Raw genomic sequence first — 13,041 nt, forward strand, 5'->3', positions numbered from 1 at the left:
CAACAGCCGTATGCTTATGAAAAATCATACCTGTGCATGGAGCTCTTGTGTACCACAAGTCTGAGAAAAATATACTAGAGGCTGGTTTACATTACGCTAACCAGCACCCAATGTTTTATAATCTTAATAACAAACAAATGTTACGGCCAGCTTACACACACCTTGACATTCCAATTAAAAACCCACCCCATTGTTTGGGGGATACAAACCCTACGCTCTTATATTACGTATCTGAAATAATTAGCCATAACCATGTAATTACTTGTTGAGTCGATTAATAAAAAAAATCTGATTATTAGTTTACATTGCCAAATGTTGAAACAACTTTCTCATATTACATACAGGGACAACCAAGTGCACATTTGACGATTTTAAAGCCCCTTTGCTCTCTTTAGCACTAGATCTTCAAAGCATCGGCGGCACAATCCCATGTTGCAAAATAAATCACCAAATCCCCGACCCCAACCAAACAGCAAAAAAGTTCAACCACCATGTAGGAGTGCAAGGGGAAAAGAAAAATACAAAACGGTGAGTCTAGTGACTACACTACATCGAGCTTGAAGTGGGTACTGTGAAGTGTTCGCAATATGGTTCACAGTTAGTAACCCTGTTTAAGTCTTCAGATTTGCTGCCATTTCTTGAAGAAAAAAAATATCCAATTATGCACCAACAACACCAGAGACCCACGGAACAATTACCGGCGCATTTGGGTGGGAGTCCCTATACCATTCAGGATACCTGTCCTTGAAATTCAATCGGGGTTTTTCTGCCTGCATTATAGTATCAGAGCAAGAATATCAGAGAGGTCAAAATTCCGAGATTTCGTGGTTAAACTGCAAGACAGGGTATTATTACAGTTGTTAGAGTTATAAGAGTTGTTCCGAGATTTCTGCTAGGTTCTTTGGAAAGCTAGAGTTATTACAATTGTTCTGATTTTCTGTTTTTTCGAGCATGTATTCCTTTTGAGCTTAAACCCTGTTGCATCTTTGTCAATGAAAGTGAAAAATGAGAGAGTAACTCCATAAGAAGATAACCAAAGCTTACATATTTGAGCCAGCACTCCGTATGTTTGTGCTCATAGATATCCGGGGAATAGCAACCGGTCTCTGATGGGCAATAAACCCATATATTGCATTTGTTTTCACCTGGTTTGGCATTTCTGGCATGATCCAAACAGGCCTGACAACAGTCAGCCGCACTTTCTCTATGGTGAGTAAGACCCCATCTGACAGCAATACCATCATAATCTGAATGAGGCTTGGCATGGCATTCAGGAGGAACTTGTCTGCCAGGTAAAATTTCTTCATCTGGGAAAGAACATATATAGCTCAGTATTCCCCTCTAAACATGCGGGGTATAAGAGGGAGGTCTTAAAAACAAAGGCATGTAAGCACCTGTGATTTCAATCAGAAGGTCAATTCTCCAGACTACTAAATAAATCTGAAATTGATGATAAAAAAGAGAAATTTTTTTCTCCTTTTGCATACAGATAAAAATAAACAGAAAGAACAGCTTCGGTTATCTTCAGTCAAGAGACAGTTGCAGATAGGAGTGAATTTTAGGCTGGAAAACAATTGCTGGTTTAGCGTTACCTTCGTCTTCTGCGCCCTCTGGCTTGTCATCATGTTCCTTGTTATGGATTTCGACTGGTATCCAAAGACCAATATCTTCTGACAGCTGACTCCAACCAGACTCCAAAGCTCTTGCAAGCACCCCTACAAGCATTCAGTTTGCAATTTGAAGTAAAAATGATTCCTCTAGATAAATCTAATCAAAAGTGACGTGGAACTAAATTTCCAACAGGTAAAATAGTCGTCAGACCCGAAAAAGGAAAAAACAACTTGCAAAACATAAGTACAATGGGGGAGGAAATTCTACCAGCTTCCCCTGGCAGAACAGTTGAATTCAAGGTCCTCGTAAGAGTTACTTGAGTTGCTTCTTTTAGCTTTTCCTTGCGCCATCTTTCAACTGCTTCTGTTCATAGAAATAAATAACAAGCAGATATAAGGGAAAATAGGAGACGTCGTGTCATGCACAGACCATTTTGGAGTAGCAGAAAATTCTACACTGGCACAAAAGAACAGGATATTCAAGTCTTCAAGATTGCACTGGAAGTAGCTAAGTAACAGATACAATGAAAGAAATAGAAGCTAAAGAGATCGATGTCCAGGTTTCCGAAGGAATTCCAGCATTAGAAGAGGGTTTGAATTGTGTAGCAATGTTGTTAACAGGGATGTAAATGTTTCCGTGGTGGTGGAAGACACACCTAAGACAGAACAACTAGATCTCTCAGTTTTCAGTGGACGTAAACATGTGGGAGGATACCCTCCTAGTGGGGGGAAAGGATTTGGTCTAAAGGTGAGTCTCAACTCATGTAAAATCCATTTGGGACTCCCTAAATGCCTCTATTTGAAGGTTATATATATATATATGTCATACTTATTCAAGAGAAACGGTGATTTCGAATGTCGTGTACCTGTTGCAGAATTTAGAGCCCTAACAGAACTATGGAAGGCTGCTGCAAGTAGGGTGCAAATTAGTGGTCTATCCTGATGTAAATGAAACTTGAGATATATCACCAGACTGTGAAAGAGATATCGGTGGTAAATAATAGAGTGAATAGGAATGAGGGATTGGTTATGAGGAACAAGATGGGAAAAAGGACAAAGAACGAGAGAAAGGAGTCGACGAACCTCGATTCTCATTCACATGGGATCCTTACACTAACCCAAGTACGCCAAATAGATTTGATAGTATTGGGATCAAAGTCAAGTTCTCCAATGTTTTCTGCATGACCATGTGGTAACTATTCCAACTTATGGATTATTTTGTCTTAGTTAATAAAGTTCTCTGCCTCGTTCTGTTGAGTGTTTACTACTAACAGGCAAAAAATAAAGTTTGACATGGGGGGAAAGAAAATTATCAGAACATCATTGAAATATTCATCACAAGGTTAACACAAAAGATAGTGCAGGTAAAAATATCAAACAAGGACAAATGAAAGAGAAAACAGCGCCCTTGAGCTTTAAAGTCAATCACTGCATCCTAGAATGCAACAAACATAGCTTTCTTGGAAAATTCCAAGGGAAAACAATCCTGGTATACTTCCTTAGAAGATAACAAGTGTCAAGGAGGACAGAACCCGTGTACACACCGGAAAAAAAAATGGTGTAGCTCATAGATCAATATGGTTGGTAAAAGCATCAGCTGTTTGATCCCCGGCAGGCCTGTTAGCGAGCTGAGCCTCTATGGAAAGAAAGGTGCTAATGAAAATGAGTGCTGCCAAACAAGGCAAGCCTTATGTGTGTTTCCATGGTTTTAACAAATTTCAATCTCACTTTTCTTCTGGACAAACATCATTTCTCGTCATACACGTGGAAGAAATCAACGTAACTAGAGCAGACGAAAAACATCTTACTGGCTTCAAAGTAAGAAACTTTTATATACTTCCAAAATCAGGAAGACTGGCAAATTGAGAGCAAACGAAAGACCATTGTCAAGACAAGCATTTAAGTAAAACTGGTGACAAAGGGTAGGACCATGTGTGCAGTGCACCTAGCTTTTGATTTATTTAAACCAAGTGATTGCCCCTTGAGTCCTTGACTCATACCCATATGCATCTCTTTTATCATTTTTCTACAGGAGTGTAAATACGCAATGATACATATAGTAAAACTGAAAACTTCATTTTTATCTAAACGTACGTGAATGGAATGGAACATATATTTGTCCACTCTCATCTAACCTACTTGTCATGATTTTTTACACTATAGTGTCACTGCATCCGTAGCATGTTGTACATATCCTGTATCCATAACTTTTAAACCTTAGGAAAAAGGTTTCCTGTGTTTCGGGGATAGCTCATCCAATTCTGAAACGGCTCCTAAAAGAAGCTTGTTTTCTATCAAAATCAAGTAAACCTTTAAGAAATAGTATGTTGTCCTATTTTGGAAACGAATCAAACTGCATTATTTCACACATCAACTGGATGGATTCCTGCCACATGCTTAACATTAGAACAACATGCATTGGTTCGTACTTGGCATTTCAAATAAGATCATAGGCACTTGACTAGTTTAACACTTCAACATGTTCGTGGTACAAATTGTAAGGTTTGTCAATCTCATGCATGAACCTTTTATGTGGGTTCTTTAGGTAAATCCTCGTGGGAAATGGGCAGGGAACCAATATGCAACCTCCAAATAAAAGCAACCTCCAAGTTCATTGAAGAGTTCAAGATTCAAAATTGAACTTTGTGATTTGGTGATTCCTCATTCAGGAACAAAGGCAGGTTTGAAGCATCAAGGATGAAGGAGCAAGAAGACCAATATCTCTTAGGTAAAGTCACCTAGGACCAAGACCTTAGACCTTGGAAGAGATCTAGCCTCGTCAATGGCATTTAAGCGCAACATTGATCGACCATTTTGGCTAATTGAATATGACCTATTTCCCTCCGAAAGGCCAAAACTTAATATGACCTATTTCCTTTTGAAAGACCGTAACTTACGATCAATTTGGACTCTAAGAAAGAGACCAATTTCATATGAAACTTCCAAGAACTTCATTTTCGGCACTAATGTTGCCCAATTTGGAGTCCGAACGAATAACGGCACATTGACGTTGACCATGTGTTGCTGGTAGAAAGTTCAGCGAACCAGAGTGTCCTCGAAAGCATGGGAGCCTCATCCAGGTCGGCCAAGATTATAAGGTTGGTCTGCCAATGAGTCGCGGACAAAGGGACATTACACTAGCTGTTGGAAATGACTTTGCGGCTCCTGTTAGAAGATGATGGTTTTAGGCCCAACTACTGACATACATATTGGTAGACACATCTTGACTGATTTAACTTCACGTTCTCACCATCATCAGATGCTTTGATTTTGAGGATCGTACAAACCAATCTTTGGGCAATTTGGGGGGCTTCAAAAAGTGGTGCAAGTTCTTTTTAGTACTGTGCCGAAGACTTTGCATCATCATACAGATTTGTACCGCATTTGTATCATAGAAAGGCTAAGGATAAGCATTGTGAAAACCAATTAGAGTTGCAGGTCATATAAAGGTTTAAAGGTGAGCCTTGCGAAAAACCATTAGTAGTTAAAAGTGGTTGGGAAGGTTAAGAGCTAGACTTGTAAAAATCCGTTGCCAGCACAGTTGAGTGGTTAAAGATGCCTTAGTGAAACACTTTGTGAGTAAACCCCTTATGTGGCCGTGCCTTCGGGTTGATTGTTGGTAATCCAAAATGGTTGAAACCAATTATTAAACTGCAGATTAGATTGATAGAAAGCTTGACAAACATCCAACTGTTGTTAGTTTGAATGAGACATTAAGTAGTTTATAAGTTGTAGATTAGCTTGGCAGAAACCTTTACGAAACCTATAATTGTCCTTGTGAACGAGGCAGTAGGTGGTTTACCCATTGTAGGTTAGCCTAGGAGAAACCTTCACAAATCCTAATGGTTGTCCTTTTGAGGAGACATTAGGTCAATAGTGACTCATTATAGGTTAGCCTGGGAGAAACCTTCACAAATCCTAGTGGCTGTCCTTTCGAGGAGACATTAGGTCAAGGTGACTTCCCCTTCCTAAATAACTTGGGTGTTCAGTAAAAACCCTTCATTCGTGGATTGCATCAATCAACCAGGGAGGTTGAAGAGGAGCGGTCAGAGGATGTAGGCAAGGTGTGGGTGTACAACCACTATAAATGCTTGTGTTCATCTCTTTAATGTGAATGCCCAATGGTATTCATGTGATGACTGCTAGGTTCAAGAAATTGGGTGCGTGGATATCTAAATGTGTTCGATCTATGTTTAGACTAAATGCCATATACAGCAAGACATTCCTATTACGTTGAGTGGGCATAGAGTTGTTACTATTGAAATCAACCATCTGCACTCCTGACTCGCAAATTGAGAGGAACTTGCACTTATACAAATTTCATACCACCCATTCACCCAATCCAAACTCATGCTAAATTGGGAAACAGAATGTTTCTTATCGAACTAAAGCGTACTCAGTATAGGCTCAAAATTGGACATAGAAAGGGGATTGGGACAAGAACATTAAAACTGAAAAAGCCCGAGTTGCACCTGGTGCTTGTAGTATTTCAACTTTTTCTTTTTGCATCATGTTTAAGTTTAGTGTGTAAATGCCATTTAGCAAGAAGATTGAAACAACGGTGGCCCTGATCCCCACTCCCCACTAAACTTCCATCACCAGAGTTGATTTCCTTAAAACAGGAAGTGTTAGAAGTTTGCCATACTAAGTTACTAACATTTGTTCCATATGCAGCTGTCTAAGCAGAATTAAAGTAGCAAAAAATGATGAACTACAATGAAACCAAGTTACAAACGATGTATCGGGGTAGAGAATACACTACGAAGTATGGATTAACACTAAGAAACAGCATAGACAAAGGTATTCAGTGAAGTAAGATGCACAGACCTCGCTGCTCAGTCAAATTGGCATCAGCACTCAATCTCCTCAACCTCTCAAGTATTTCATCCATTATCTTCTGTTTCAATTGCTTTGGCAATTCTAGTCTGCTTTCTTCCCTTAAAAATTCCTTCTTGATTTCTTTTACCTTTCCACCACATCAAAAAGCCCCTCATTACACTTGCTAAATCATTTACTACGTCAGCAATATCAATACACAGAACAATCACTGCAAATCCCAAAAATCTAGAGTCGCGTCTTACCGATTTAATAAGCTCTACAGGTTCAGCTGCTTTTCGTATTCGAATCGACTCTTCCATTTTCCTAATCTGATCTGGGGTGTATTTTACAACTGTGCACCAAAAACCTCCATCATTAATCAAAATTGGGAACGAACAACACAAATAGAAACTGTGTAATCAACAAAAAAAACCTAATTACGAAATGGGTTCTTCATAAAAACATCAAATTTACTACATTTGACAAATGGGGAAACAAACAAACAACCAAATGGCAACTGGGTATCAATAAAAAACCCCAATTACCATATGAGTTTTTCATAAAAACATCAAATTTACCAGATTTGACAAAAACCCATGGCAAAAACAAGGGTGTGGGAAACAAACACATGGCAACTGGAGAATGCGTTTCCGCTAAACTAAATAGACTAAAACCCATGTTCTCATGGATTCCTAGGCTAGTCATTCTCCTCACATACATCAACTAAAAATCTACAATTTAGAGCGGAAACAACTTGACTGTTGTTATTAGCCTGAAGACAAAAAAAAAAAAAAAATTAGCGGAAACGCGCCCTTGTATCCACATAAACCACCCAATCAGCAAATGGGTGTTCTTTCTATTAACATCAAACTCACTGCATTCAAGAAAACCCAAATCAAAAACAAGAGTGGGGATCGAAACGAAGAACTCACCAGTTTGTGAATCCTCTAACGAATAGATGTAAAGCGAAGTGTACAAGGAGTGAAAAACAAAGAGACCAATGACAATATTGATTGAGCATATGAGGAGAGTGGTCCGCTTGTACGAACACCATTTGTTTCTTCCATAATACCCCCACTCTGCCCTCGCCATCTTCTTCCTCTGCCTCTTTCCTCAACCTCGTCTCCATCCCATCCTCTCCGGCTCTCTCTCTCTCTCTCTCTCTCTCTCTCTCTCTCTCTCTCTCTCTCTCTCTCTCTCTCTCTGTATCTAACGTAATGTATCACTCTTTGTAGTTTGTATTGAAGAAGAAGATGTCTCTCTCTCTCTCTCTCTCTCTCTCTCTGTATCTAACGTAATGTATCACTCTTTGTAGTTTGTATTGAAGAAGAAGATGTGGCTGCTGGATCCAACGGATCGATCGATCGATTTGGCAATGAATCGATTACTGTACTCTCTTCTGGGTTAGGCAAATCTTGCTTTTGTCTCCGTGCGGTGAAGAATGTTACTGGGGATGAGGAACAGTGGGGAAATACTAAATCTGTATTGTTGTCCTCTTTTTGTCGTGTAATCTTGACGGTGCTAATTTATACTTCAATCCAAAAAATTTCCCAATCTTCCCAATCCTTGTCTTAAACTTTAATATATCTGGTGCTTTAATTAATCTAGTTGAATGTATGTCTCGTAGAGATAGATACTCCCATTTGGTGCTGTAGTCTATTTGATTATGGACTTATTTTTTATATACTCACCAGCTTCTTGCCCGTAACTTCAACAATAACTTTTTTTTACTATTGTCTTGTGTATTACTGGGTTGAGATGTACGATTCTTAAAATTTATTTTATCTTCTCGCCAAAATATTGGACAAAATTACAAAACAATAAAAAGCCCAAGATAAAACGAAAGAAGATGCAGGTGTTATGCAAAATAAAGTATACTTGTTATGTTAATGATTGAACTTGGTTTCTTTTTTTAGAAAAACAAAATGGAGTATATATTTTATCTTGCGTAACAATGTAGAATAATAAATAAAAAATTGAGGAATTCTATATAGGAGAGAGAGTTAAGGAGGGAGCTTTCTTTTATTTTAGGTGATTGCATTTCTATAGTATATAGTACAGATATAGATATAGATTCCATTCCTATAATAGTCCACCGCGAAGAAGACGTGTAATTTTAATTACTTTGATTTTGTGTCAATAAATTTAAAGGATAAATAATGAAATTAATCATGTGATCTTTTCTATTGAGACTTTATTATTAAAGTCTCTTTTAACAGTCAAAACATGCGATTCCTCCACACTCTCAAATATAATAATGCCTCGTATCTACTCATTTTGAAATTTAAAGTTGCAAAATAAACAAAACTTTTAAAACGTAATTTTACGAATTGTATATCATTTGATAAAACCTTCAACTACATCAAGAGTACATATATTTAATAAAACTAAGGCTCCGTTTGTTCCGAAGTAAAATATTTTACCTATTTTACGTTGTTTGGTTGGATACACATCATGCAAAACAGTTTTTGTGTAAAATGTTTTACCCCATTCAGTGCAAAATATTTTACCCATTTTACCCCCGAAATTCCCGCAAGTCGTTTTTGGAAATCTGTTCAGAGCTTTGGTGCCGGTGCTTCACGCTCGCATCTACAGCATTAATTTTACTCGAGAGAGAGAGAGAGAATGAACCAAACTCATTTGGAAAACACAAGCAAGTTACGTGAATAATCAGCACAGTTTTTAACCCAAAACTTGACACAAATGTTTTTTGGAGCCGCACGCTAATAATCGGAGATGTTTGATTTGTTTCAAATTATGTTTTTAATAATCATAACTTGATTGATTCGTTCAATTTTATCCTGTCAAAAGTAGGGACAAAGATCTTAAAAACATGTTTTAAACAAGTTGACCGGCACGAGAAACTTCAAAATGCGTCCCACACAAGATTTGTATCAAAAGTTGTATTATTTGTTTTGTCCACGGAACCGGTCCCATATTTTTATGAACGTTCACGAGGAAATTGAGAACGGCCTTTTTGGAGTTTAAAGTGATTCAATTTTTTGTCATGAAAAGTATTTTTCAAATGTCAACCAAACACCGGAAAACAAAAATAACAAAAATCATTCCAGCAAAATCATTTTACAGGAAAAATATTTTTCATTGTAAAATATTTTACGTCAAAACAAACAGAGCCTAAGAGAAATAATAACTCAAATTTTGGAGGACATCTCGTAAAATGCTCAAAGTTTTAAAAATATTATGGATAATTAAGTTTGGGGAGAAATGATATGAATCAGGCTTTTCTACAATATGAGGTTGGAATACTCTCATTCACATGGGCTCCGACAATGCCTGGGTTCGTCTGCAGGAAGTATTTTACCAATTTAAAATTGTCTGATTCATTGTTTGAAAATAAGAGTAGTACCCGAACTAGCCACGATGTGCTAATCACCCCGCGACTCTACTTATACGACTACTCACTGTGCATTGAATAAGAAACACAAGAAACCCTAACTTGAAACATGCTTCTATTACTTGAGATGAACAATAAATAAGAGATCCAAATCAAACAAAAATAAACGAACAACTTTAATTAAAAACAGAAATTAAAACTAGTTACCGAAGTAAGAGTAATTGAACAAAACTTCTAATAAAAATTGAAAGGAGAAAGAAATTCAGAACCAAACTCGGCTCGGTAGCCCCCGTCCTTTTCTTTTCCTTTTCCACGGCAGGTGCCAGAACAACCTAAAGTCAATTGGGTGAAGTGTTTATATAGGAATTGAAAATCTTAATCACACAAATGCCTTTGAACTTCAGGAAATAATAAATGAACCACTCAATTTTGGATCATTTCGCATTTTAAACCCCAAATTTCTTTAAAATTTTCTTTTTATCCAAAGTCTCAGACAACGGGCTCGAACAACCTATAAACAACAAAAGAACAAAATAAAAATCAATTACCCAAAATAAATGACTAACAAATATAGTTTGGAGGGCCAAAATATGTATATTTTGGCACTTATCACACCCCCCAACTAACACTTTGCTAGTCCCTAGCAAACCAAAACAAATGCAACTAATTAAAATGGATATTTTTTTTAAACCCCCGGGCAGCCCCGGTAGGACGAGTGAAGTCTTGTGAGGGTTTTCAACAGTGATTACCCACAAAACACATTGAACCTTTTTACATGTAATCCAAAACTTGTCATACAACTCATTGATCCATCAAGTAAAGAATGTGCAGCTACCACAAAAATAAAGAATGCACAAATAGTTTCAAACACTATCAAGTCAAGAAATAAACCATGGCGCCTAGGCTTAGCATATGTGTGTGACATGGGCCTCAACCAAAAGTGTGCAATGACTAATCGTTCTCTCTGGACCGAGTCTCGACTTCAATCCTCACAGTGTCATGCACTCACAACTAAAATCACTCGAAATAAGGTGCATAGTATGAACTCTCAAGTGTACAGTTAGAAGTTATATAAATGAAATCAAAACACTCGCATACTATGACATGAAAAGAACGCTTTGTATGGTGAACACACGGTCTCATGAATAGAATACCAAGTATTGGAACCCTCTCTCACATCTATCAATCCACTTCCCATCACCCCTAGGATCAAATAGGACTTTAATTTTGGTTGTAACGTTGAGTAATTGAAAGTGTGTAAAGGCTGGGGTAAAACATCACATGTCTGAGAATAGACAAACAATTTGGGGCTAATTTAACAATGTGTGCCCATTTTTTTCGCTCTTTTTAACTCCACATTATCTCTCCTTCTAACATTTTGACATTTTTCAATAAGAAAGCACGATTCCTCTTTTTCATCTACATCGGCGCCCCTTTTATTTTTCTCTTTCTTTTGTTTTTTTTTTCTATTTTGTTTTTTTTTTTCTAAGGGGCACCACCAATTCAAGCACAAAAGTTCACAATCCATCCAAAAATTACACCTTTATATTTTTGTCTTTCTTCAAAACAATATGGAAGGTGGAGCTAACCAAGAAAAGGCTAAATATAAGGCTCAAAGTGGCTCGCAAAGGATAAATGTGAAAACAAAGAAACGAATTGGCCCAAAATCAAGAAAATGCCTATAATCCTCTCCGAGGGGTGTAACATCCACGTGACGAACCAAAACCCAAGGGATATTGTTATGCATTCAAGTTCCAACACTCAACAATGAAGAATAATGAGACCACAACAAATAGATTATTTCCATGACAAACTAAGAGTTGAAGTGACACCACTCCAAAAAAAAAGATAAGGCACAAAAGCTCACTAGGGCATAAGTCTCCACTAATTCAGCCATCAAAATTGGTCAAGTCACGGCTCACAAGCGGTCAAGGCCCAAATAAAAGTGATGTGCAATAGTGCTATATAAGAGTGCCATGATCAACTTCTTAAGACAAGCTAGCAAGTAGAACTACCAAGCCAAAAACACATATCACTATGGTAGGCAATACACCTCAACTCAATTATCCAACAAATAATCACAACAAGTACTAAATCGCATGCGAAATGAAAATTTTTCTTTTTTTTTTTTTTGAATTTTAAGACTCTAAGAGTAAAAAACTTACCAAAGTAATCCCTCCCCCCAACTTAAACCATTCGATGTCCTCATTGAATACAAAAGAATAAAAATATAGGACATAAAAAAAAAGAAGGAAAAGGTATCACCTCGGAACGAAGAACTACGCAAGAAATAACATAGTGGGAAGAAGACCCCCCAACTTGAACGAAACATCCTGCAATGTTAGTCCTCACAAAAATAAAATAAAATAAAATAAAAGTAGCTAATCTAAGAAAGAGAAAAGAGAAAAAATATATATATAATCACATTCACTCCCATCATGTGAAATCCAATCATTCATCACACTACGAAGAGCAATCAAAATCAATATCTCAACCCACTTCAAGCACTCCGTTAAAAATTGTATGCGACCATGCCACAAAACTAAATACTTAGAATATCTTAATTGCCTTAGTCGCGTTTGAAATTTGAATTCCACCAATTGCATATTCCGAACCAAATTAATTTTCAAGTTGTTGATGAGTATCAGAAAAAATGGATGGTAAACCATATTAAAATTATCAACACCAAGAAAGTCAATTTGTTCTAACGTGATAATCTCTTGCAATGGTGGATGCTCAATAGGAGTGATGACATCAATATCTATGGCTGGGGGTATTTGATCATCAAGAACAAGTGGACTTTGCACAATTATTGGCGATGACTCCTCAGGAGTCGCGTCATGAAAATCCATCTCAAGTGTACTAGAATGTTGTTGCACTTCAAGTGAACTAACTATTTCGTTAGTTACAAGTGACTCTGCTATTTCATCTTCCAATACACAAGAATTAATCATTTGAAAATTTTCAACTTGATTGCAAGAAAGAGGATCAGCTAATTGATCAAAATAAGGTGGCTTTATTTCCTCTTTTTCCCTCTCATCAGAACTGGCATCCTCAGAACTTTCAGTCAACTCATAAATTGGAGCTTTTGGGTTAATTCATCTAAGAAATCCCAAGCGTCTTCAGGGGTTTTATCCAGGAATTCGTCAGTGGACCTAAAATCCACCTCGCATAGCTTAAAGTTTAAACCACGGCAAAAAGATAACCAGAAGACTGCGAAGCTCATAATTAAAACTCGACCAAGAGAATACAACAAAT

At 37.3% G+C, this 13,041-nt stretch overlaps 1 protein-coding gene across 1 annotated transcript; it reads right to left on the reverse strand.

Moving 5' to 3' along the window:
- Positions 1–253: 253 nt before the first annotated feature.
- On the reverse strand, positions 254–7,975 carry LOC131331188 (uncharacterized). Its single transcript, XM_058365065.1, has 7 exons — positions 7,361–7,975; positions 6,692–6,780; positions 6,438–6,576; positions 1,879–1,974; positions 1,593–1,715; positions 1,045–1,307; positions 254–770 (listed from the first exon to the last, which is right to left on the reverse strand). The coding sequence occupies exons 1-7, from the start codon at positions 7,518–7,520 to the stop codon at positions 660–662; spliced, it is 981 nt and encodes a 326-aa protein (XP_058221048.1). The 5' UTR covers positions 7,521–7,975; the 3' UTR covers positions 254–659.
- Between the last annotated feature and the right edge of the window lie 5,066 nt (positions 7,976–13,041).

The sequence above is a fragment of the Rhododendron vialii genome, chromosome 6a (genome assembly GCF_030253575.1).
Source record: "Rhododendron vialii isolate Sample 1 chromosome 6a, ASM3025357v1".
In the NCBI taxonomy this organism is placed as follows: Eukaryota; Viridiplantae; Streptophyta; class Magnoliopsida; order Ericales; family Ericaceae; genus Rhododendron; species Rhododendron vialii.

Excerpts from the sequence above, each read along its gene's own strand:
- LOC131331188 (XM_058365065.1), bottom strand. The coding sequence starts at position 7,520 with ATGGCGAGGGCAGAGTGGGGGTATTATGGAAGAAACAAATGGTGTTCG. Across the intron at positions 1,975-6,437 it reads CAATTTGACTGAGCAGCGAG|AAGCAGTTGAAAGATGGCGC; the intron begins GTCTGTGCATCT and ends TTCTATGAACAG. Across the intron at positions 771-1,044 it reads CGGAGTGCTGGCTCAAATAT|GCAGAAAAACCCCGATTGAA; the intron begins GTAAGCTTTGGT and ends ACTATAATGCAG.